Source organism: Seriola lalandi, unplaced genomic scaffold, assembly GCF_002814215.2.
Source record: "Seriola lalandi dorsalis isolate HSWRI2012SDOR001 ecotype SW California unplaced genomic scaffold, Sedor1 jcf7180002054898, whole genome shotgun sequence".
Classification (NCBI taxonomy): Eukaryota; Metazoa; Chordata; class Actinopteri; order Carangiformes; family Carangidae; genus Seriola; species Seriola lalandi.
This window is the reverse complement of record NW_019525450.1, coordinates 4242921-4268748: the sequence shown is the minus strand read 5'-3', so window position 1 is coordinate 4268748 and position 25828 is coordinate 4242921. Positions and strand designations below refer to the sequence as shown.

The window sequence follows — 25828 nt, the reverse complement described above, 5'->3', positions numbered from 1 at the left end:
TTCCTCTAGTGATTAATGGCAATAGCTCCACGAAGCTAAATGCAACCTAGACCATCATAATTGCGCTCACAGATATTTTGGGCTTTTGTGTGACATCCTGTCTTGATATATTGCTGGTGCGAAGACACGTTCAGGTTAGTCATTCTGCTGTTTTTGTTCTAATTGTCTTTCTAATGAGGATTTAGCTTTTAGTCATTCTTAAGGATTATTTGAGGTTATTTTAAAACACTTTTCCTAAAATGTCACAGTAGCACATTAAATTTGCCGGATCATCGTGCTGGGACACTGAGATGCATGGTGACATATTACGTAACAGGCAATACTGAGCCGGGTTACACTTCGGTACCTAAGGCCATGCATAGTCTGACAACACTTCCCTTTATATTCATATGTTCTCTGTTAGGCTCTGTCTCATGCACACTTGCATAAACTGTGCTACAGTATACGTCAGCAGGCACAGTCACATTACCAGTGCATGTGACCGAGTCTTAGACGCACAGCCAGAAGGCTGGGTCCTCCAGAACAAACATACTCGAGCCAGCTGATGTGAGTATGGAGCAGGAAGTGAGAGCTGCAGAGTCTCTCTCTTCTCCAGCACTCTGTCTGCAATTTTCACTCATCAGGAATAATTGTACTGGACCCAAGTCCAATAAAGAGAGGTCAAGGGCAAGGTCGGTGCTGTGCGTCACACAGAGAGTGGGGGTGTCATAATGAACGAGGGGATACGTTTACAGCCTGATAGTGGACTAGCATCAGGTAACATCATGAGGACATCAGAGACAACATTTCTGTTGTTTCATTGTTTGTGTATGAAGACGTGAACATGCACTTTGATTCTAGTGGAGGCTTAAAAACAAAACAAAGTCAAAAGTTATGTTCACTCCCAAAAGCAAACCAAGACAGATTCCTTTAGCCCATCCTCAGATAATTATATAATAGACTGGACCATTTGCTTTCTGTTTTTCTAATCAGAGAATGATAAATTAATTTATATTCAAATGGTTATTTTCCCCCATGGCAACTTTTCCTTTCAGGAAAGTTTCAATAGTAAATAAAAACTATATACACTAGCTGCTGCATCATTATTGTACACCATCTCAACTCATCAGTGGATCTGCGGTGAGGATAGACAAGTCTCAGTTCCTTTCACACGGAAACACTTGTTATTGATTCCTGTATTTGGAGGATTTGCCTTTGGACTGATTGCATTGTGTTGTGTGTATTTCTCCAGAGGTAGATGTCATTAAGTCTGAAGACACTGTAATTGCTGCAGGGGAGGAAGAAAATGACACAGCGGAGGAAACTGACTTCTCCACGGTAAGCTCCTACTGTGGTTGAGAGCTATCACGCTCTGCTTTGTTGTTGATTAACACGAGTCTAAGATGAGTCATTGTTTGCCAATGTCTTGAAACACCCTAAGTAACCTTTGATATGAAGATGTGAACGCGGAGGTAACCGGTTTCCTGCTGCTGCTATATGACCTGGGGTAAAATGTGGCGTTGATCCAAAGTTTTTACACAGCAGATATTTTGACTTGTCAAACACAGGTATATTTAATAACATCACTAATTGCTGCATGGCACTGTCATTAGGAGTCAACGTTAATGTAATCAGTTCCACCTGCTATGACAAGAAGTGCTGTGAAAAACTATTGATTCATTTATGGAAGTACAAAGCAACAAGTGTGCTCTGATGCTAACAGGGCGATGAAGAAAACAAAATAAAACAGAACGTGCAGTTGAAGACGAACAGACTTCCGTCAGGAGAGAAAAGATAAACAGGTGATGCTCATCAAGCAAACATGTCAGTCAAATCCAAAATAGGAAGAAGAGCATGAAAACCTTCAGTCTTTCGTGTTTGTAAAAAGCCTGGCAGTTAAGGCAACACTAAAGTTAGAACATTTTAAACATTTTTGAGCACCCATTACCCAGTCCACCAACACCATATATCACCATAAATCAACAAATAATATAAGCAGTAATAATGAATAGTGGTGACACACGGATAAGCAGATTATAAAAGATTATAAAAATGTGTTAGGTGAATCTCTATAGTAGACTTTACTATGAATTAGAATAATAATTTGCATACATTGACAGTGGGATTTATCAGACAGGCACAGTGAGTCTACATGTTGAGTGTGATATAAGGCACGTTCAGAGTCACCATCTGTTGTTAACTTGGTCCAAGGATGGTTTTCAGGTTTTAGCATCCTTAGAGACTGAATACCTCTCATTTATAACTTGCAGTGCTGGACACAAGTTCTGTCCAGTGTTCAAATCATGAGTGTGTCGCCGATTTATTTAATTATTCTGCATCCGGTTTCCATGGCCAGTTGGCACCATAGTTTATTAAAGCCATGCAGCTGTAGATTTAAGACAAAGTTAAACTTGCACCTCTCATGTGCACAACAGAAGAGAACAGAGAACTATGCGTAAGAAGAGGAATGCGATTCATGTCCAGTAAAATTCAGCTGGTGTCCTTCGCTACTATGTTTTGGCGAGTAGAAACTTAAGTTTATTCTGTTTTTGACTTTCCAGAGTGTCACTTTACTATGTTAAATGTTATGTTAAGAGTATGCACAGGTCATTATTGCGGAAGAACTGTATTTCAAAGTTTTTTTCCCTTGCATAAACAGTGACACCATTTAGCATCTTATTAAAAATTTAACTCTTTATTTAAATTTGGCATGAATAGCCAAAGTAAAGAAAGAAAGAAAGAAAGAAAGAAAACTATATCAAAAATTTGGGGGGAGAGGGGAAGACAGGATTTGCTTACGAGAGGCTTGATGTGCCAACTCGAGATTTGCAGGAAGTTCAGGAAGAAAGCTGTCTGGAACATTTTTCCCTCTGAGTAAAAGCTCTCAATTTGAGACTTGCAGCTTACTCAGCTCTTTTTTTGTACTTTCGGTGAGTACAGTCATTAGACAAAGAATATATTACCTGCTAGTGTGTAGAGTGTCCTTAACTATGACCTCTACGTTTGCTTTACCGTTAAATCCAACAGGATCTCTGCCTCATCCTATGGGATTGGTGTTGTGAAGTTAATTTTCTCTCTCAGCCACTGAGCACATGGATGCGATCTTCAGTAGACGGGACTTTACTCTGAAATGTTGCTGACTGACAGATTCCTCAGCAGCCATAGACTGGAGTGGCTCTGCTTATTCCTGGGTTGTGGTCTGGGTCAGTGGCTTGCTCTGAATGCCAGATGTTTGACTGCAGGAGGACATACACACACACACACACACACACACACACACACACACACACACACAGTGAGCAGGGTGGTGGGGTCGCCAGCAGAGGGCGACGTAGCATCAGAGGCATCGCTGCAGCTTCTCCTCTTGGACAGAGTCAGGATTTAATGACCTGCATTTTGATGCTTTTGAAATTTCCTGCATCTTCTATGATGAGCATGTGACTTGGAGGCGTTGTTGTTCCTAATAATGCTAATAATAGGGATACTAATAAGCATTAGAACAGATCAATCACAATTTAATCATAATATGTGAAACAGTTTGTAACATGACATAAAATAAACCTTAGAAAACAGTGTATGTAGTGGATTATAAAAAAAAAAAAGGGGGGGAATAAAACAGACTGGATAACAGAATCTAAATGACAGTAACTGCCAGCCACCTGAAATGAGATGCAAGGTTAATGAAGTAATTAAAATCACAAAGAGTGTGTCGATGTTTTGACAAGATGTTAGCTATTTAGACAGCAGATAATTTAGTCCAGGATGATTCAGCAGGCGTAACATCTGCATTTCATATCTCAGAGTACTGGAACTTGTAGTTAGTGAGTCCACACAGCATCAAGCTCTTCAAAGTTCTCTAAATCACACATCAGAGCGGAATAACATGGTTTTCATCCACAGCTGTGAGTCCTGTCAAAGTGCCAGAGAGAGTTAGACACTCAAGACATGAGCATGAGATAAATTTAGATTATTCTGAGATTTGTTTTGCAAATGAGATTCATATAAACGTCTGCAGGGAAGTCAAAGCAAAGTTCCAGTACTGTAAGAGAAGAAGGTAATAGTGAAGTTAAATGTGCTCTCTGTCGAGGCATGTTCAGTTAACACATTTGGCCACTGATGTTTGCTTTTATTTATGTGGGGAGTGGCTGCGTTCACAATGTGATAACAAGGATGTGGGCAGGAGCAGCTTTTGAGATGCTAGTTACATTTTAGCTGCCATTTTGCTACTTAGTTAAACGGCCCTTCAAATGAGTGAACTTCACAGCCAAGGGGCAGATGAGGAAGCACTAACAATATTCCTCCAACAAGATGAACAGTGTGAAATACCTCTATCAAACCAGACTGGCCAGGTTTAACTGATCAGTTATATAGACAAGCTGCAGCAGCTTTTTTACTGATATGAATATGTCACTGTGCCTCACATCAACATGAATGATCTCATTTCTCCCATGTCTATCCAGCCTCTCTTTATTTGTGTTCATTAGTTCTTTAGCTCCTCCCAGTCAGAACAAATATGATATGAATGTGGAGGAATTACATTTGATTGATTGATTGATTGATGGATGATTTGGTGACAACTGAATCTCTGGCCACTGACGACATGAAGATATGGAGAACTGTTCTCACTGAGAGAGTGTTAAAAAGATTATTGTACAGTCACTGGTTAAGGCTAAGAGATTGAGCAGTGTTTTTCTTTTAATATGTTTTAATATGAATCCTTACGTGTGTGTGTGTGTGTGCGTGCGTGCGTGCGTGAGTGAATGTGTGCTTATAGGCTCTTACCCATCTTCATAATGTGAAAAGTCGAGTAATACAGGCTGGGAGGTTGTTTGAACACTCATAGGACTCCATGTAATATTCCGGCTGTACACTATGATCTATAGCTTTTGCTGAACTGTGAGACACCTGGTAGTGTGTGAAGGTCAGAGTTTTGATTAGAGCAGGGTTTGATTTGTTTGTGGCCGCTGGGATTCACGCTTTTGTGATATTGGCCAGCTAAGGCCGGGACCTGAGGGGATGTCAGATTCTCATGTCAAGGCCAACCACACGTTTACATGGATCTAAATATCATCCGGGAGGAGCTCAACCACAGGTGTGCAGGCTGCCTCTTAAACCCACTTTGATTTGGGAGGTGGTTGCTTCACAAATGTATCATTGACTTTTGTAATTTATCTTGTTTGTTTTGTTTGTCATAATTTATCATAGATGTGACTACAATTGATGCCATGATATAAAGTAGCATACAAGAGATCTGATGGATGAGAGCAACCAGGGGAAAGAATATTCATAGATGATTTTGTACACTCTTGACCAGCTGCTGTCCTGCAGAGTGGCAGAGAGAGGCACATTTCCTGCTCGCTAAGTAGCATTTTTTCATCCTGGAGCGACACGGGAAGCCACCATAGTGACAATATAATGTTCTTTCGTTTCTTTTCTTTCTGAAACCAAAGTTATACTTTTCACGTCTGTTTCACAGTGAGGGTCCGCATTAATTTCACTCTCTGTGCGCACACACACACACACACACACACACACACACACACACACACACAGAGACAGAGCCGTCTGTCAATCCACTGTTTGTGTCCATGTCCATTTTTGGGTGTATCAGGGCTCTCAGTGCTGCCTGTATGGAAGTGGAAAAAGTTTTGCCTTTGAGCTGGTTTGGAGAGCAGACAACAGATTCATTAGTAACTTTTAGTATACAGTAAGAAATAATGACGACAGGGTGATTCAGTTTCTATATGTACAGCATAATCTTATCAAAATGATATTATCTCACATTTGACCAAATTACAGGAGTTTTTTTCAGTTACAATGTACAATGATGTAACACTTTTTTGCCATATTGTGATACACACACACACACACACACACATATACATTGAATTTCAGAAATATTATTAATATAATTTTCTTAAATGCAAAAAATCCCTGTGTGTGTGTGTGTGTGTGTGTGTGTGTGTGTGTGTGTGTGTGTGTGTGTGTGTGTGTGTGTGTGTGCAAAATTCTGAAGTGCGATCTGCACTGCTAAGTAACCACTAGTGGATGAATATGCATGTGAGACCATTTTTTTGCACCACTCCCAACTTTTTTTCAACACACCCACTTAGAGGGACATCATCTGAGAGAGGTGCAATCACAACCAGAAGCCACCTCTCTGGTGGCCTCCTCCAGCAGGGGGTGTTCAATCTCAGCAACATAAATTCTGAGTAATAATGGCCTTCTGTCTTACTGTAACTATCTGGTACTTTGGAGGGCTGTTTCACAGGATGAGAGAGCAACATTCACAGCTTCTTAGAGAGAGAGAGGGTGAGATAAAATACAGAGAGAGGCAGGAAAGGCATGAGTCAGGCAGAGTCTGGAGAGAAGTTGAGAGGCGACAGAGGAAAGGAAAAGAGAGGGAGGGAGGGAGGGAAGAAGAGAAGGAGGGAGGGAGCAGAGCTGGAGTCTGGTATAGGAGGCTGCTTCTGCGGCCAGATGTGAAGCTTAGCAGGCAGCTTCAGCTCTCCTCAAGAGTGTTTCTCCTGGATTTTAACCTTCTGTTCAGTAAATCTGCTTCGGATATTTAAAGGAAAATGTATGAACGCCACAAGCGGAGGTACAGTCTCTGTGCCAAAGGAGAGAGAGCTGTAGACGTGGTTTTGATAAAGGTAGGTTACCTATCCGTACAGCAAAGTTGTTTGGTATTGTAACGCTGCTACTGCTACAGTAATAACAGTCATTTGAACAGAGACTTTGAAAACACAGTTGTTCAGTGCTTCAAACAAATAAAAAGTAATGGCAACAGCAATAAAAGCGAGGTAAGAAATGTATAAAGGTTAAAACATAAAAGTAAAACAGTAAAAGAGACGTCAAAGAGAATTAATGAGATTATTACGTTAAATCCATTAAAGAGAATTTCACCAAGTGATTTAGCAGCTTAAGCTCCTGCGGTTGTTTTTAAAGGCCAGATCAGACTTATTCTGAAAAGCTGTCCAGGAAAAAGTTCTTTCTCAAGTTAAACATAATCATAACCGTCACAAAGTGCTTCAGTGTGCTACGGCAAACCTGTAGTCGTCTGCCAGGCATGTTGTGAGGGGTTTTGCTGTGTTGCACCCTGGGAGATGATTGCATGGTTGTTGATAGTGGCCCTCCAGACGCAGAGTGCTGATTATTTTGGGGTGGAGTGTGGTTTTTCTGGATGTACACTGCATGGGTATGCTGTAAGCGACACCAAGACAGATGCCTGCACTCTGTCCATCTCTGTGGAGCAGCTGTGTATGAAACTTAATGAGGCTCAGACAGTTTAAAGTCTTTCTGGGGTTATTTGGTCAGGACTGAGAGTAGTTGCCTGACAAGCTATGAAGCTGAAATAGAATAGAAGTCTGCCGATGTGCTTACGGTGACTTGTTACACTGGAAAAATTAGTTCCTTTCTGTTTCTCAAAGGTCCCGTTACTGTATCATAAAGGTTCAATGTCAAACCATTTGAACTGGGGGTTCAATGGAATCTTTCTAAATGGGATCTTTTATAGCTCCCAAATGTTGTGCTATTTAAAGCCCACATGTCAGTTTCCCTGCACTACATATACAGAGCCCTTTACCACATTTTTTTTTCTAGGGAGTTTCCTTTCTTGATTGTTGGTATTTAATTATTAATCATAAAAAGTTTCAGTCAGTGAACCGACTCCAAGCCAGATTTTCACTTTTCACATTTCATGTTCAAAAATATGAACTATAAAGGAGACAAGAATCTAGACTAAACTTAGTATTAGCCAACAGCCATCAACTAAACCAGACAGATTAAACTAAGCTAATGACTCAAAATGGAAATATTCCCTAGTGCTTGATGACCACTATAATCTAAAGTAATAAACACATACTGTTCATTACAATGCATAAACTAAACTATGAACTGCACCGCAGTAGATGTTTGACATGTCGACTGTCTGCTGAATGTGACATCCACAGGCAGGGCAGAGCGGAGGGGGAGGTGAAGAGAGGAAAATATTTATGAAGTGGATCGCTCTGGTATATGTAACACCTCTCTTTAGTCTATTGTCACTTTCTAAACTTGTTCCTGATGTCAGCCTCCTCTTTCACCCAAGGGGTGAAATAGCAAGGATGAGAGAGTGTCTGTGTGTGTGAGAGAGAGAAAGAGCGAGAGAAAGAGAGGAAGAGGGAAAGTGAGAGAGATATGACGGTGTGGGAAAAAGGCAGCGCCGGGCTAACGGTTTCCTCTGGCTTCAGATGGAAACAGGCATTTGGCCAAATGACTTCATTCCAGCCAGCGTTTCACATCCCAGCATCTCTCCTGGCCTTGAGTCACAAAACACATCATCACTCCACTTACCAAGTTCAGTAATTGTGGATAGGCCTTTGCACAATCTAGCATAGTGCTATAGTATATACAAGCACATGTGGGTTCAGTAGACAGATGGCAAACTGGCAGAAAATAACACATCTCCTGATCTCCTTGTCCTTTTTTGGGCACTTATTTCCCAGTATAGTCAAAGTGCTACAACCTCCGACTCTTCAGCCCTTTGCTGGAAATGTTGGTGATCCAAGATGTGAAGGTTATTCTACCACTGATCCCAAAGGAAATCATGCTGCGTGAAACCAAGTGTTCTGGTGTTTAAAACACCAGAGGACCTAGATTCAATTCTGCACCATGCTGAAATTTTCTACAGCAAAAACTGTGTCCTTCAGTTCCACTTGTGCACCTTTCTGTAGTTGTCTTTGACCTCCGACCTCAACAGAATTTTCAATAGACTTTTAATAGAACAGAGCACCTCATAAGTGTTCTCAAAATCTAAAACAAGATCCACGATAAATCCTGTACCACAGTGGGGTCATTGTCTGAAAGGTGATATGTGTGCTTTTATCCAATTGAAGTGTTTTGGAAGTTGAATTCAGTGCACTTCCAAAGTGCAACAGAGAATAGCTTTGCCCTCAGGTCTGCCACCAGCCACCCTCAGGGATCAAATGGTGTATAAATACCTGGCTGGAAACAGTCATTCAGTCAGCCATGGCATCCTTCAATGCTGCGGAACCTCTCTGGCTGCCTGCCTGTTCAGAAACGAGGCAGTGGTCCAAGTCTTGCCTGCCCCGGCGTACACACGCTAGCCCGCCTTTTTATTTTTAAACCAGATGTGTTTTTACTGGGTACAGTTTAGATTCCCCCGACACTACAAATATGCACTGGGCTGTTCTGAATCCAGGGTACCAGCTTTCAGATGGGGGGGTGGGGGGGTCAGTTCCTCGCTCCCTGGCTGACTGACCAACTTTGGCTGACTGGTTGAATAAGTGGCTGCCAAACTGGCTGACACCTTGTGCCTCTTGGTTTGTATTGGACAAAACACATTTACCACCTCATTGATCTTACTACATTTCAAACCTTAATTTTTCCTTTTTTCCATGGTGCTTCTGTCAGGAAAAAAAAAAGAAGAAGCTTTGTCTGTTTTCAATGTGCACAGACCTTTTACCTCCTGTGACCGAACCCAACCCGGACATCATCTCTTATTCTTCTAACTTCTTTTTGTCTGAGCCTTGTATCCATGCTTTAGTAGCAATAGCAAAACTTGTACAGCTCCTTTAAGTAAATCACTGATTTTGTAGCAGCTTCAGCGTTTCTCTGTAACTGGCATCACTGAACTGAGTTATGATTTGAAATAAGTTGATGCTGTGATTGAAATTGTAGAGGCTGCTGGTTTGTATAGAGTGAGCTGTATTCTTTCATTCTTCATTCATGTGACCACCATTCCCATTCATCCTTTCACCAAATCATTGGAACTGCAGCACACTGCCAAAATAAAGGGTTAATAGCATGTACTTCCACATATGTACATCCACTCCGAGGGACAAGTATCCACTTCATATCCCATTATGCTAAGGGTTCAGCCCATTTTATAATCATTGCCAAAACACACAAAGGCAGTTCTGGTGGTTCACAGTGGGTAAACAGTCTATTAAAATACTTAAAGCTGCTGTTTCCTTTACTTTGGCTTTAGTCTTTGTTTTACTCAGAATCCTTTGTTTCTGTTTGAAGCTGTGCTGTCACTTCTCTCCTCTGAGGTCAAGCCTAGTAGCCTTTTATAATTTGTTGCAATCACTGGCAATCATTTCACTTTTGCTTAGAACCTGTGCATGCATTTATGTGTGTGTGTTCATCTGTGTTTGTGTGTTGTGTCTGTGTACTAGCGCCCTCTGTGACCAGCTAATCTTTCCTCGTCAGCGTGTTTGTTCTCTCTCAGCGGGCTCTGTTTGATATCTGAACACAGCTGTGAGAAAAGAAAAAGCCTGTGTGTGCTGTCTGTGGATGCAACTGTGTGTGTGGGATTTTGTTGTGTGCACGTGAGGCTTGATGAGTGAAAAAAAAGGAGCATAAGTGAGCGTTTGTGATGTCTGTGCACGCATGCACCACTGTCGGCTGATGGAGGTGCAGTTGGTATGTAGCTGTCAGTGCATTTGTAGGAATGTGAAAGTGTGTGATCACAGTGGGTGCTTTGACACACACACACACACACACATACACATACACACACCCACGCACCACTCCCAGGCTGGGACAACAGAGCTCAGTGTTTCTGTGGGTCTCAGCAGGCCTGTCAATAATATGCACTGGGACAGTTGAGGGTTAGTTGTTTAGAAACTGTGCTCAGCCCCCACACTCCTCACACCCAAAGCATTCTGGGAGGGTCAGTCTTGCTCATTGGTTGGGACTCACTCATCTGTCTTTCCTCTTTCTGACTTACCTCCTTTTATTTCTGTTTGTGTTCTTCCTTTTTTCAGTAACTGCAGTGTATGTGGGCCAATTTAGTTTTGACATCTTTCTTCTTTTTGTTTGTCGCAGTCTCTGTTTTTGTGGCATTGTCTTAAAGTGAATAGGTCAGTAATTTGCTACTTTTCTTTGTTTTTAAATCATTGAAAATTGAATATATTTGGATCTTGGACTCTTGGCCTTAAAAAGGCAATTTGAACTACCTGAGCTCTGGGAAACTGTGAAGGGCTTTTTCACTTTTTCTTTTTGACATTGTATAGACCATGCAATTGATTGATCAGTCAAAAAAGTAATTTGCGGACTCTCCACTTGTTGCCTGGCAACCTTGTGGTGATGGCAATACTGCTTAAAGATGAAGTTCTTGTTCTTTACCAAGAAATAGTCTGTCATACTGTACAACCCCACGTAAAGCCACCAATTTTCATGTTTACACTCTGGTTTTTGTCAAACAAACAAGATATAACATGTTAATTATTGAGCTTTATATGTGCTGGTAGGTGGCCTTCACCTGTTTCTCCTTGTTCCTAGTCGTGTGCTAAGCTAAGCTACTGTCTCCTGTTTCATATTTAACAGACAGGTATCAAACTTCTAGTCAAACTCTCTAGTGAAATCAAATAAGTGTATTTCCCAAAATATTTTATACTGAATTTCTCATCAGTTAGAAAGCTGAACATTGACTTACATTTCAGTGAATTAGAAATGATAATATTCATATGAGAACCTCTCAGCATAACAGAAACAAGGTAAATTGTATTGTATTGAACTGTCATGAACCAGAGAATTGTTTGCATCTGATAAATGCAACAGGAACCAGTGTCTGAAACTCAACATCCGAGTTGGTGGCCTGTGGTGGAGCTGCATCTTCGTTTGTTCCTCTGATTCCTCTTTCAGATGAAAGGTTCTGGCCTTTACATTAGCGAGCTGTTTATACTGTGTCATGAGGTTCCTTTGTACAAGTCTCACACAGCCGAGTTTAAAGGGCCACGCTAAAGCCTGCTGATCTGAGCCGGGCTTAACCCAGGTTTACTGGGGTTGCGAGTTAAATGGGAAGAATTAAGGAGGGGAGGAAACAAGCTACGGTAAGAAAGGAAGGAACAAACTGTTTATACAGGACAGACTATAAACACCTGAAAGGAAGTAGCATCCATCCTCCATTACAGAAGGTTTAGCTGTAGTTCAGAAATCACTTGTAGCCCCTGAAAAACAAAGCCATGTCTTCAACCAACAAGGCTTTTGAAATAGGGGTCTCTGGTGAGGAGCTTGGTTTTGCTAATCTGTCTTTGTTAATAGGTTGTTAATCTGTCTTTAGCTCTCTCAGTTTGTATGAGAGACACATTCAAAGTCAAAGCTCATCATCTTTATCTGCGTCTCATTGATGGAGTTCATCAAAACACAATGAGTTTCTCCGAGTCTCTGTTAGCTTCACATTCAGAGCTGTCAGTCAAGTCTGCGCAGCTTTGGCCAAACTGTTAAAGCTTTTGTGTTGCCTGTGAAGGGGGGGGGGGGGTGCCTGTGGCTTTTGTAGCTCTCTCTCTCTCTAGTGCACACACACACACACACACACACACACACACAGCTGTTTTATAGACATTCAGACCACAGAGGAAGCAGAGCCCCAGCGTTGTGTGTTTACAGCCAACCACAGGCAGGCAGAGTGGGCGTGTGTGTGTGTGTGTGTGTGTGTGTGTGTGTGTGTGTGTGTGTCTGTGTGTGTCAGTCAGTGTGTTTGAGTTGGTGTCAGCGTGACTGTTAGTTGCGAAGGCTGAAAACAGACCAAAGTTAGATCTTTGCAAGCAGTTCCTTGAGGAGATGGAGCCGGAGTGCAGCTACTAAATCCTATGAATACACTTAAGCCTGCTTTTATAAAGAGTGACTTATCGTTGCCTCCCATCCTGTGTACCGAGCAACACTTCCTAAACAGACACGCTGGTCTGCATCATTATTTCTTTGTGGGTGACAATCACATGTTGCTGAGGCTGATTCAGTGTCTTCCTGTTTCTCCATAGATCCACCGAGACAGAGAGGCGTCGTTTCATCAGCCCTGCGACACTCAACACTCAGGTAAGAGTCATCGCGAGCCACCAAAAATCCAGACTTGCTTCCCAGAATGTTTCTTTTTTTCTTTTTTTTCTTTCTTTTTTTTAATTAAATAAGATTTATGTTTATTGCTATAAGCCGCGCTGCAAAGTTACTTTGCTTTCAGTGACAAATTCGCTGCACTGGGTCATTTATGTGTTACTGTTTATGCTGGGATATTTTGTATCCTTTGTTTCATGAAACCTATTTGTTTGAAGTGAAAGCAAATGGATGTCTGTCCTGGTGACTTTTCAAACAGTCTGGTTGAAGTGTCACTGACTCAAAGCACAGACACTTGTATTGTTTGAGCCTCACCGTTTTAACAACAGACCTTTTTGTTGGATTCAATGCAGCAGCTTAACAGCCTCTGTTTGCCAGTTGTATTTCTACTCTAAAGATAAAATGGAGACTCTCAGATATCATGTAGCTGGTCTTACTTTGACCCACATGAGATCTTGTTGTCAGATATTGGTATTTTCCGAGGCCTGTAGTCTCTGATTGTGCTTTTCTGCTGATATTAAATATCTTTGTTCAGCCAGTCTCGTGCCAAAGAATTTCAAGTATTCACCCAACTTTACAGAGGCGACAACTATGATCAGCTGTGGTTGTGTCTGTATAACTTTCAGGTCTTTTGTCAGCCAGCAGTTGAGTTGTGGGTTGGATCGTAAATCTGCTGCGAAAGGTGTCAGCCATGGCACATGGCTCGGAGAGGCTTTGGGTGCAGACATAGGTTTTATTTCGTTTTGTTTGTTTGAAAGTAGTTGTACGTTAGCACATACGGACACAGTTGAGTGAGCAGACTCGGGCCAGTGCTGTACCACTTAAGATATTGTGATGGCAGAACGTAGAGAGAAGGAGGATTATATCAATAAGACCTTACACAGTGTTAGTTAGAGTTGTCTGTGGAACATTTGACCATTATTTGGGCTATAAAGCAAAGTGTTGCTGAGCTGGACTCTGTCTGTCTGTCCCTTTGTTTGTATCTCATGCTCAGACAGCATGCACACAATGGATGCACGCCACAAGCATGGCAATGATGTGATACATATTTTTGCCAACTGCACAGGGTGGTAACAGTTGGTGGGATTCCAGTTGACCCTTTTTGTACTCCATTTGACCCTCCAGAGATTTTGGAAGTGGCCCAGTATGTGTAACAGAGCTTATTAATGTTAGTGCCAGTGGTGTCACAGAGAAACAGCAGGATGGGCAGTAGAAACCCTGTGGTAAGAGGTGTGGTGTTAGCTCAGCAGTTTAGATAACAGTAGGTTCCTCAAAGTCAAACTTTGTCTTGGCTTTTTATGCATGTTGTCTTCACTCCAGTTTAATTTAAGTTTTAGTTCATTCTTCTCTGTTTTGTCTCAGTTTCTCCTTTGCTTTTATAAATAACTTAACAAGACTAAGAATCTACAAGCAAGTTAGTGGCTCTTTGAGGCTGTAAATCTCAAATGTCAACACACTGGTGTTTGTTTACTATGGTCACCATGTTAGTTTAGCATGTTAGCATAACACTTGCTACAAGTAGCACAAAATACAGTAGTAGAGTAGAGCCTAGACTGATGGACAATTGGGTATTCAGTTATAAACTCAAGTTTGACCTCATGGTGGTGCTAGGTGAGCAGCAGGGGATCAGCACTGTCATGAGGATTTATCCTCTGGGGACCATGGATGTGTGAACCACAGTTCATGTTTAATTGTCAAGACCTTTCACACTGGACCAAAGTAATGGACCAACTGACCAATTGACGGATGTTGCCATTCCTCGAATCTCACTTCTTTTGCGGCTAAAAAACAACATGAGCTTTCTTGTCATTCAAGCGAACAGCTCATCGGTGCCTCTGCAGCTGTGAATATATTTCAGAATGAAAGTAGGAGAAACCTTAAACTGAATATTAGGTGTTGACACATATACAGTACGTCTATGTCTGGGCAGCAGCCAGAGCGAGATTAAAGAAAAAAGGATTCTTTGACCTCCATAAGATGAGACTGTCGGCAGAGACCAGTCTCAATAAAAAAAGACCAACAGATCAATGAACTGGATCAGCCTGAAAACAAACTGCCTTTTATTTGTGTGGAAAACAGATGAAACATCACTCTGTTAGATGGAGAGGAAGAGAAAAAAGAGGTTGGAATCAATGAAATGAAGAAATACTAGGGAAACACAGGAAACACAAAGGTGGAAAGAGAAAGATAAAGACTGAAAAAAACAGGAGTGTCAAATGGAAGTAAAATGAATGCGTGTTTGAAGGAGGGATTTCCCGTGCAGCAGCTGCAACAAGTCAACATCACTTCCTTTTTGGTGGAAATATACGTCTCTCTTCCTCACTGAACCCACCCAACTCCTTCAGCCCCTTTCTCTATCTCATTATTTATTGAGGATGGCAACAGAAGGTAGTAACAGCAGCCACAGCAGGAAACTGACTGACTGCTGGTAAATCTCTAGTCCCATTCCCTCATAGCAGCAGAATACAAAGTACAGTAAACATTACATTTCTAAATTTGTGCCTGAAATCAGCCCTTGATCTATTTAATTTACTTTCAGTTTACAACTGTACATGACAAGTGTTTCAATTCACTGTTCACAATCAAGCATCCTGGTGAGTTTTTAGCCATGCGAGCAGCGCAGTTCTGTGGATGACATTGTCGGTCTGTCAGTCACTTTGGTTCAGGGTGAAATATCTCAGCAGTTACTGGATGGATCTTCTTGAAATTGTGGACATTCGTGGTCCTCTGAGGGATAATCCTGAGGACTAACTTTTCCTACAGCACCAAGCAGGTCAAAAATTCCACTTATTCTGTGAAATATCTCAACATCGACTGGGAAAGATTGGCATTACATTTTTCTCCAGCACCACCATGAGATTGATATTTGTGATTTTCTATCCAGTGGATTGCCATGAACTTTGGCACACACTTTCATGTCCCTCTCAGGACGACTTGTTATAATGTTCGTGACCCCTAAACTTTTCATCTAGCACCATCATCACATCAGTTTTTAGTTTGTCCAGTACTTGTTGTTTGGTTTATGAACAAAAATCAGCAAAACTAATGACATTCCCATCAGCCTCTGTTCTGCTTTGTGTTTTGTGTTAATTAACAAACATTAGCCTGTGGACATGCCTAACTAAGAAGGTGATCATGGTAAATATAATACCTCACTGAGCTGCTAGCATGGTTGTAGACTCTGTGTTGTTATTACCTAAGGAATAGTGTATCAGTGAATGGGGGACTAGTTTCAGACTTGGCTCAAAACTCAAAAGAGTCCAAATGATACTGATAGAAAACTATTAACTAAATCATATGAGTAAAGTAGGAATTTGACCATTTGTCAAAACTCAATGTAAATTGTCTCAGGAAAAGTGACTTGCAAAATCTCCCAGGTCAAGGTCAGGCCAGAGACCTCAGTGATGCTCTGCTTGAGGGTTACCGGTCAGTGTTTAACCATATTGTTCAGCCAGTTATTTCTTGAATGTTTTCTGTGTTTGTTAATATCAAATGCTACAGTAAGTCATACTGTATAAATGACTAAGCACACCAAGTTGTGATATGCAAAGCGCAGGCACAGGAGCAAAGACAACACAGCAGGAACTCAAGAGCACTTGATCTTTATTTACAAGTTTGTGCAAAACCTCAGTTTGCTGATTGAATACAGAAATTTAATTTGACAAGCTAACAAAAAAAAAAAACAAAAACAAAAAAAACAAAGGAAAAAAAAACACTGGCTTGTTCATGTTTGTACAGAACATAGTTGGTGGTTTAGTATGGACCCGGACCACCATTACATAATATAGCTGAGTCATGCTGCTGCTTGACACTGCTGTTTGTTATGTTGCATATTACATTTATCATGGGTGAAGCCGTACCCTGTTTTTGCTCAACTCGGTTCAGTAACCCTTATTTATACAGGAGGAGACACGCTGGGTGTGCCATGGTCTCAAGGCAAAAATAATACAGTGAGGAACAAAGATATAGGAGTAAATCAAAGTGAAGGTTTAAATTATAGTTTAGTTAAGTGCACGCTCTAAAATGTGAGCAAGGAAGACAGCAGAGGACAGATTTTTATTTCAGGAAAAAATGAGAGGCTATGTGTCAGCAGCCTCTTAACAAAGTCGTGAGGACTTTTCATCAGGCATTTCAAAAAAATTTTTTATTGTGATTGTTTTGTTTTTCGATTGTGTGTTGCTCAAATTAACACACTGAACAGCACATGGTACCGTGACAGCTGATGATGAGCTCATTCAGTGCACTTACAGTGCAGTCGGAAATTACTCAGACCCCTTCTGGAAGTTTCTCCAATCTCCACACAGGATCTCTGGAGCTCAGCCACAGTGACAATCAGGTTCTTAGTCACCTTTCTTACCAAGGCCCTTCTCCCCCGATTGCTCATTTTTATTGCGCAGCCAGCTCTAGGTAAAGTCCTGCTTGTTCCAAACTTTCCCTTTGAAAAATGACGAAGGCCACTGTGCTCTTGGAAACCTTCAATGCATTTTCTGTGTCCTTCCACAGGCAGTAAAATCTCTTTTTGCTTTTTGCAAAGACTGCAACATAACAAAATTAGCAAAAATTGAAGGGGTCTGAATACTTTCTGAATGCACTGTACTACAGGACATGCTCTACTTCTTCAAGCTATAACAAAAAAAAGACATTGGTGTGGGACAACTTCAGATCTCAAAGTGTATCCCGTGTGATCAGCCCCTAGTGGTTTCTCAGCTTTGTCTCCTTGGACCTGCAAAACGTCAGCCCAGTTCCACAAAGAATGTTGTGCAAATTTAACAAGGAAATAAAAATAAATAAAAATAAAAGAAAATGTTTTATCAGTAAGTGCTGATATTATCTGCAGGGGAAAACACTTAAGGTAGCCTCGGTGGCGACTTATCTCGACTAATAGTATGAAAATGTGCAGAGGAGAGGTGTGAGAGAAAGGGAGGCCTGATAGATACTTTTTGATCATATCTACTTTGCAATTTTTCCTCTTCGGCAGTCATCTAACAACACACACGTCTCCTCCTGAATTCTGCTCGGCTTCCTTTTTCTTTTCCAAACATTTCAACCACAGTGAAATTGCCAGCGACAGTTACTGTTTGGATTGAGAGCAGAATTTTATGGACCCGAGTAGATGCAGCGTAAGCATGGCAACGTCTGAGCTGTGAGCAGTGTCTATAGCATGACAGTATAGTGATATGGTTCTCCTCTATCTAGATCAGCCATTTTTTGCCATTGGTTGCTTGCACCTGTGATGAGAAAGGACTCGACGCCTTTTCTGCTGTAGATCCCGTTTGGTTTCTCTAAATATAAGTCAAATAAATGGTTAAAAAATATGTTGCACATTGGTTAATGTAATGTCTACAGTTGTGTGAACTGATTCACATTAACCAACAGCCTCAACCACCCACTGACTCATCAGAGGGCTTTACACCTGTTCTCTTTGCCTTTTCTCTGTGTGTGTGTGTGTGTGTGTGTGTGTGTGTGTGTGTGTGTGTGTGTGTGTGTGTGTGTGTGGGTCTGTTTGAAAGAGAGGGAGGGAGACAGCTGTCAAAGCTCACAGTCTCCTGCTAGTTTTGGTGGACAGGTGTGAGGGGGTGGAGTCCGAGAAAAGACTCCCATCATCCACTCTGGTCACCACTACTTTTCACTTCTCCCCAAACACACACACACACACACACACACACACACACACACACACACACACACACACACACAGGCACGTGTCAGCTTTATATTTTGGACATTCCACAGAGGAACGAAGAACAAATGAAGAACAAAGGGTGAGATGTTTTTGCATGAACTTCCACACCCTCTTTGGTGAAGGTTAAGCTCCGCTGCAGCACCTTAGTCAAAGGTCTTTGTAGTTTTCATGTTTGGCCTGTGATCTTATCCACCACACTGTAAAAGCAACCTGCCTCTAATGAATTTGTGAGGTGACACTCTATATAATACATACAGCCCTGTTTGTGCAGTGTTCAGTGATCATTTGACGAAATTAAATTTCTGACCTTTGTGCTGCATAAAATTTTATACACTTTTCCTAAGAGAGGAAAACATTAATAGTCCTCTGCCTGTCATATTGTGGCCAATAGAGTCATAGAGCTCAACATTAATACTAATTTCCTGAATAAGATTTAAACTGACACCTCTGAAAATTGAGATACAGAATTGAATGTTATGTCATTTCTTAGCACTTTTGAGCTCTGTAATTGCAAATGATGGATATTGTATAGCATCACTTCTCAAATATGTGCACCACTGTGCAATTGAGATACAAAATTTAATTCCAGTCAGATATTAAAACAGTTGATTAGTTTGCCCTCTCAGGTTAAGAATGTGTTAATTAGTGAAATCAATCTGGGAATATAATATATGGAAATCTACAGTTAGTTTGATGCAGGAAGTCTCTTGATCGTGCAGCGTGATTTAGTTGCTTATTCATGCAGTGTAACAGTTTACTGTAATGTCTGGCCGAGTGACGGACCACTCCCACTGCAAGGCCCCCTTCCCACCTCCCGACCCCCTGATGGCCCCCTCCTCAGAACAGCTGACTTGAGCTGAATTCTGTAGCCTCATGTTCCTACCAGCCTCAGGATTCCCTGAGCAGCTCTTTGCTGGATATTGAGCTCATTCAGTTCACCTGCTGTAGGACCCATTCTGCCATTCAGGCTTCAACAAAGGCACAGCCCTTGAAGTGTATCCCGTGTGGTCGGCCCCTAGTGGTTTCTCAGCTCTGTAGAACGACAAACTGGCTGCTGTCAAACACACACTCCTGTCTGCAAAAAGTCAGCCCAGTTGCACAAAGAATTTTGTACAAATTTAACACACAATGTTCTCAAAAATAAAAGGGTAAAAGGAAAAAATAAAAAATGTTTTATCAGTAAGTGCTGATATTATCTGCTGGGGAAAACACTTAAGGTAGCCTCAGTGGCGACTTATCTCGACTAACAGTATGAAAATGTGCAGAGGAGAGGTGTTTTGAGACAGGGAGGCCTGATGGATACTTTATCTTGTCTGTTATTTTTTTTTTATCATATTCATTGCTACAGACTGGATGATTTTTTTTTTTTTTTTTTGATCATATCTACTTTGCAATTTTTCCTCTTCGTCAGTCATCTAACAACACACACCTCTCCTCCTGAATTCTGCTCGGCTTCCTTTTTCTTTTCCAAACATTTCAACCACATTGAAAACACCAGCGACAGTTACTGTTTGGATTGAGAGCAACATTTGATCGACCTGAGTAGATGCAGCGTAAGCCCCTGCTGCAACAACAATGGAAGCTTTAATGCCTCATTCTACCTAATTAGCCACACAGAATTCAGGTTATTGAGTGATGAGCATTCAGCCTGGATGCGCGCACACACACACGCACACACAAGCGCAACTTCCTCTTGCTCACATGAGTGCAGGGAATGTAAAATGTTCCTGAGGGATAAAGAACAACTTCCGCTTTTCAGGCAGAAATAGACATGAGAAATGATGCAAAATAACAAACTGGGTGAATGATCTCACCCAGTTGTTCTTGGCAGCTGGCTAAAGTAAGCCGACTGGTATACGTTTATGGCTGGGTACAATCTTCCTCTTTTAGTTTGCTCGGGGATATTATCTGTACATGTCCTTACATGTACAAAAAATTACAGCTGCAAGACTTTGTTACATAAGAAATGTTACACTGTGTTCAGACATCAGGGTGGATTGCTTGTTATTCAGTGAAAGGGGGCCTGAAAAAGCATCTGAAATAGTGTGTGCAAACTCAAAAACAGCTCATGGTGGGCTGCTGTTGTTCGGTGGTTAAGACGCGCTGGGGCTTGATGAGAAGCACTGACCTGGGATTTCAGGCCGACGGTTTAACAGCGAGAGAAGCTTCTTGAGTGTATTAAATGTGATACATCACCGGCTTTGATTCACTTAGGAAAGTGACTTACTGAAGTGCACATCACTGCGGCTGATGTTTGCTTGAAACTGTCTGCATGATATCTCTAATTGCCGCTCACCGAAGAACTGTTAACTGGAGTGAAAATGACTTGTAACTTTAAAGCTGATACAAAACACACTGCAGAAGGTCCTTTTTAAACACCAGCGTTCTCTTGGCCCCAGGGTCACTAATGGTATATGTGATGCTCCTCTGCCACTCTGCACTCACCGCAGCACCGTTAGCGTTTTCAGTTGTCATTGTCTATAAGTGAGATTTTCATTTCAGTTATGCCCTCTGACCCTTTTTAAAAACACACAAACAGTAATTGTTTGCCTTTACAGTTCGGCGCAGGACTGTCGGCCATTGATTCGCCAGGCTTTTCACACCTTCTCAGATTCCCAGAAGTCTTTTTACTGATGTCTAACAGACGTGCTTGTGTTTTAGAGCCGGGAACAAAAATATATTATTTTGGAAACATGGTGTTTTTTTTCAGTTAAACAGCTGAGTACTCTCAATTAAAGAAGTGAATATGACGTTAATCACACAAACAGAAACGTCAACAATTCTTCTGTTATCTTTATATATTTTTTTCAGATAGTTCAAGTGAAACAGTTTTCCACTTGATATTGCTCTTCCTCTCTGTGTTTAATTGTTAACGAACTATTGTTGTGTCTTTCAGGATCCTCACAGTCTTCAGCGTTTCCCAGTTTGCCCAGTCGGACTAGCAGTACGACCAGTTGTCCCTCCGCAGCTCACAGAGATTCTGGCAGCGACATAGAAAGCTTCCTGAACGCCGAGCCGGGATATGACAGCGTCTTCAGAAAGGTCTGACCCACTGCCGGTGGATTTTCTCTTTGTAGCTGGGGTTGCGTGGGAAAGCGTCTCCTCCAGGACACGCAAACTGCACTGGTTTGCGAATTACACCGTCCTTACCACACAATCCACTCCCTGAAAGTCAGTGTTCAGGTGTCCTTGAACAATTACCTTAAATTATAAGTGTCTTCATGCGAGGTGAGCAGATTTGTGGTTAAAAAAAAACAAGAAAAAATAGTACTTTATGTGAGTACATGCAGTTCAGTTTGAAGCAGCTTGCTACAGAACTCAATGAATAAATGTAAAAAAAATAAGAGAAAGTATATTAACTTTGATTCAGCTCTCCTGGCTGCAGTCCAAAATTGCAGCACACTCATGTTTAACAGCAAGAAAATATTTTGTGTTTGCCCCTGCAACTAGTCCTGTAGGGATTATATACTATAAATGAAGTAGCTGTTTTGTCAGTCTGTGCTTGGCTTTTTTATTTATCAGCACCCAAGGCTGAGATGCCAAACATCTACTAAGCATCTTTTTAAGCCAGTAGCTGTGCACTGCTGCTGGGGAAGTGCGAGCCGTGGTCCCTGCTGTCACTCTGCCTCTGTTGAAAGTCTGTTTGAAGCCAGGCGCCCTTTGGTTAAAGTTGAAATACTTGTATTTCTCACTTTTTGCTGTGTTGAGCACTTGAAACATGCTCATGGTAATGTGAACTGTATGTCCTTTTTGTTGTAAAGAACAATGGAAGAAGTAGGTGCAGAGAATCTCGGCTGCCTGGGAGTAAACAGTATGATGCTGAGGGTTAGGACGCTGTAGATAGAACAGTGATGGGCAAAATGTGCCATGAAGTCCATAAGCTTTGATTCCAAATAAAGACCAGAGTTAGTTAGTTAGAGAGGATTAATGTCTTCACTGCTCTCTGTGGGGAAAATGCACGATGCAGTGCTGTACATTTTTATATAACCCTAAGGAAGGTCATAGCATTGATAACATGTCAGTTGAGTGTGCCCATGTGCCCTTCAGAGGACATTGCAAATTTAAATGCTCACTAATTATATTGCGCTGGGACGGGAGCATCATCTAAAATATAAAAACAAGTTTAAAACCCAGCTGAATCCTCCTCCTAGCTCTAAAGCTAAAGTCACGTGACTCACAAACATACACTGCAGTCACATGCACTCTGAATGTACTCACACACACACACGCACACACACACACACACACACACAAACTCATGCATTCTCTCACTCCCAGAGGAAGTTGTGTGCGCAGCATAAAGCAGATCTTTCATTCCCAGCTCTTTCAACAGAGGCAGCTCTATGCCCGACTCTCACGCCGCAGCTGGCTGCACAATAGGCCCAGTTAAAGCTCACACCTACAAATTAGCTCTAAATGGACTATCCCAAACCTGTGTGTGTGTGTGTGTGTGTGTGTGTGTGTGTGTGTGTGTGTGTGTGTGTGTGTGTGCGTGTGTGTGCATGTGTGTGTGCGTGTGTGTGTGCGTGTGTGTGTGTGCATGCAGGAGCTCTTTCCCACCAGACCCAGGCCATAACACATTTACCAGTACTATTTGTTTTCAGAGTTTTATTCATTGCTTATATTACAGAGCTGTCAGACCAGTCAAGGACAATGAAAGCAGTCCTAGCAAATTTGGCCTTCACCATCATAAATTAAGCATTTTCTCATTTGCAAAGATCTTTATTATCTGACAAATATATCAGCTAAGTTCTGCAGCAGTGATGTATAAACCTAGACTATATATACATTAACTTAAAAACATTTTCCTGGGAAAGGTTTGTTTTCACAAGGTAGCCATCATTTAATGGAGCTTGTTTTAATGTCAGTGTTGCTATAAAGTGGCTCTGGCTCATTATCCCTAAGCTTTGCCATTTGGTCCTCATTATATCCCATTCCTGTGGGTTAAATAGCTCCTCCAGCATTCTTTAAATTCATCTCCTGCTCCAGTTAAGAAATGCTGATGGATATACTATATAACACGATATGCTTGGTAATTAACAGGAATTTTAAGGACATATGTTCTGTTCTGTTCTTTGCATCTGATATAATAGTGAAACTGGCTTTATGGAGGAACATAGCTGTTTTCCTGTCCAGGGTTAAAGGTGCCACTTCTCTAACACTGCCTGTTATAGTTCACTATGGTTATAGTTCCCTCTCCACAAGAGCACTCATTGATTAACTGTAGCGTGGAAGTGAAGACTTAAAAAAAAAAAGACACATCTGGTCCCTGAAATAATAAATCAATCAGAGTTTGGCATTGAGTTCAGTCATTTTTGAATTAATGAAGCCTGATGTTTTTGAGGCTCATGATAAACTATCACTTTGACAGTTCCCTGTAGGTACACGGTGCTGGGAAGTGTTTTTTTTCTTAAATAATTATAGAATATGTATTTTTTATTTTTTCTAATGTCTGCAGAACGATGAACCAGTGACAGGAGGAGACAGCACCAGCGAGGTCTCTGTCTCCTGCTCCTCCACAGACGACACCGCTAGCGTCGGCCCGTCCAGCTCCAGTCCCGAGGGCAGCCAGGGCCTGGGCTGCAGCTGGAGCCCAGAGGAGGGCGTCCAGACAGGGGCTGCCACCTCTGCAGGACTGGATGGTGGAGGAGGAGGAGGAGCAGCAGGAGACGCTGAAGAAGAGGCCAAGGACAGAGTGACTGAGGTGCCGCGACGCTCTTGTCTCCTCCGGAACAGCCTCCGCTCCCTGTCGCCTCTACGCCGCCACAGCTGGGGTCCTGGAAAGAACAACGGAGGAGACACAGAGATGAACCAGAGGAGGTGAGACTGCGAAGGCGTCTAGATTATTCCATTCTTTAAGATGAAGAATTTCTAATTATAAAGTGGATGAAGTCGAATAGATTTTGAAAAAGCAATGCTACTGCTGCTGCTGTTAGTAAATGTCAGTAGACCTTATTTGTGCAGATGTCAGGATTATTAGAGCTTGTTGATGTCACTCCCTCTGTGCCATGTTGAGTTTTTCCTCTTCCTGCTGTGACCAGCTGTGCTGCCACTTGTCTGCTGTTGGTAGGGAGCTACCAAAACTGTACACACACAGATGCATACACACAAAGACACGGAGATACATACCTCGACTTAAACACATGCACACACAATCTTGAAACCACACACTCACAGCATCATGTGCAGTGGTCATCAGTTAACACATACTACTTCACACCTGTGTTGACACACCAACAATGCTAATAGAGACAAGACAATGCACACAGACACTGTAAGACCTTGACATCCATTTCGTGTTCTGTGCTTGAACAGCAGCCTGTCACAGAATATCTGCAGTTTAGCTGCCTGTGCCATGATGTTGGAGAAACAACAGATAAACAACAGCTTTAGGCTCTTAGTGTTATGACATTCAGGTTTGGGAGAAACAGCCATAACCACAGAGCTTCCATATGTACAGTAGTATTTCTTTAGTATTCGTATATCTGCTCTAAAAGTAAGGAAACACTCAGACAGTCAGAATCTCCACGAGCTGAGGAACCTTTACTGACCGAGCAAGATTACCGCGTCTGTGGGTAAACAATGTCATATTGGTTTGCAGAGTGTGGCTATCGTTAGCAGTGGTAGCACCAACAGCCTTCTTCCTGTCCAGTGGTTATATGCCAGTTTACTCTGACACAGCCCACATACAACCCTTTTTTCAGTTTTAGGATCAAAATTCTGCCAAATGGCGCTGCTTTAATGAGAAGTTATCCTTCCCACTTTCCAGCTTGGTTGTTTACAACATCCGGGCATTAGCACAGGGAGATGTCTCATCTTAGATGCAACAGTTACCCGGCGTTGTATTTAATAAAATAATAATAATTAGTTCAACCGACTAATATGTCTGACTAGTGGCACTATCGTTTAGTCGAATAATGTAGCACATCCCTAACAGACAGACCAGTCTATTTTTGACATGAGATGACCTTTATAGATAAACATGATCTGAAGATGAGAAGCTTGCCAAGTGGTGGGAGACAAAACATTTGGGAAAAAGTTCCTCCTGCTGCTGAATGTGCATGCTGTGTAAAGTATAAGTTAGTTAGTTTCTGTGACATAGAGCTATAATGCACATACAAGAGTTAATCAGTGAGACAAACACATGGCATCTCCACTACCTGCTTGATTTGTCCCCTTTTACTGTTCAGTATCATTTTAAAGGAATAATATGACATTTTGGGAAATATGCTTTTTTGCTTTCTTGCCAAGATTGAGATGAGAAGGTCATGTCTGTACAATAAATCTGAAGCTGCAGCCAGCAGCCAATTACCTTAGCTTAGCATTAAG

The 25828-nt window shown here is 41.7% G+C and overlaps 1 protein-coding gene across 7 annotated transcripts in view; it reads left to right on the top strand.

Moving 5' to 3' along the window:
• Positions 1–25828, top strand: part of akap13a (A-kinase anchoring protein 13a) — a 103583-nt gene that overhangs the window by 40987 nt on the left and 36768 nt on the right. For all 7 annotated transcript variants that reach the window (XM_087180221.1, XM_087180226.1, XM_087180225.1 and 4 more), the window contains exons 9-12: positions 1232–1317; positions 12747–12801; positions 21396–21541; positions 23958–24319. In XM_087180221.1, coding sequence (XP_087036347.1) covers positions 1232–1317; positions 12747–12801; positions 21396–21541; positions 23958–24319 — 649 coding nt within the window. The remainder of the gene's footprint in view (positions 1–1231; positions 1318–12746; positions 12802–21395; positions 21542–23957; positions 24320–25828) is intronic.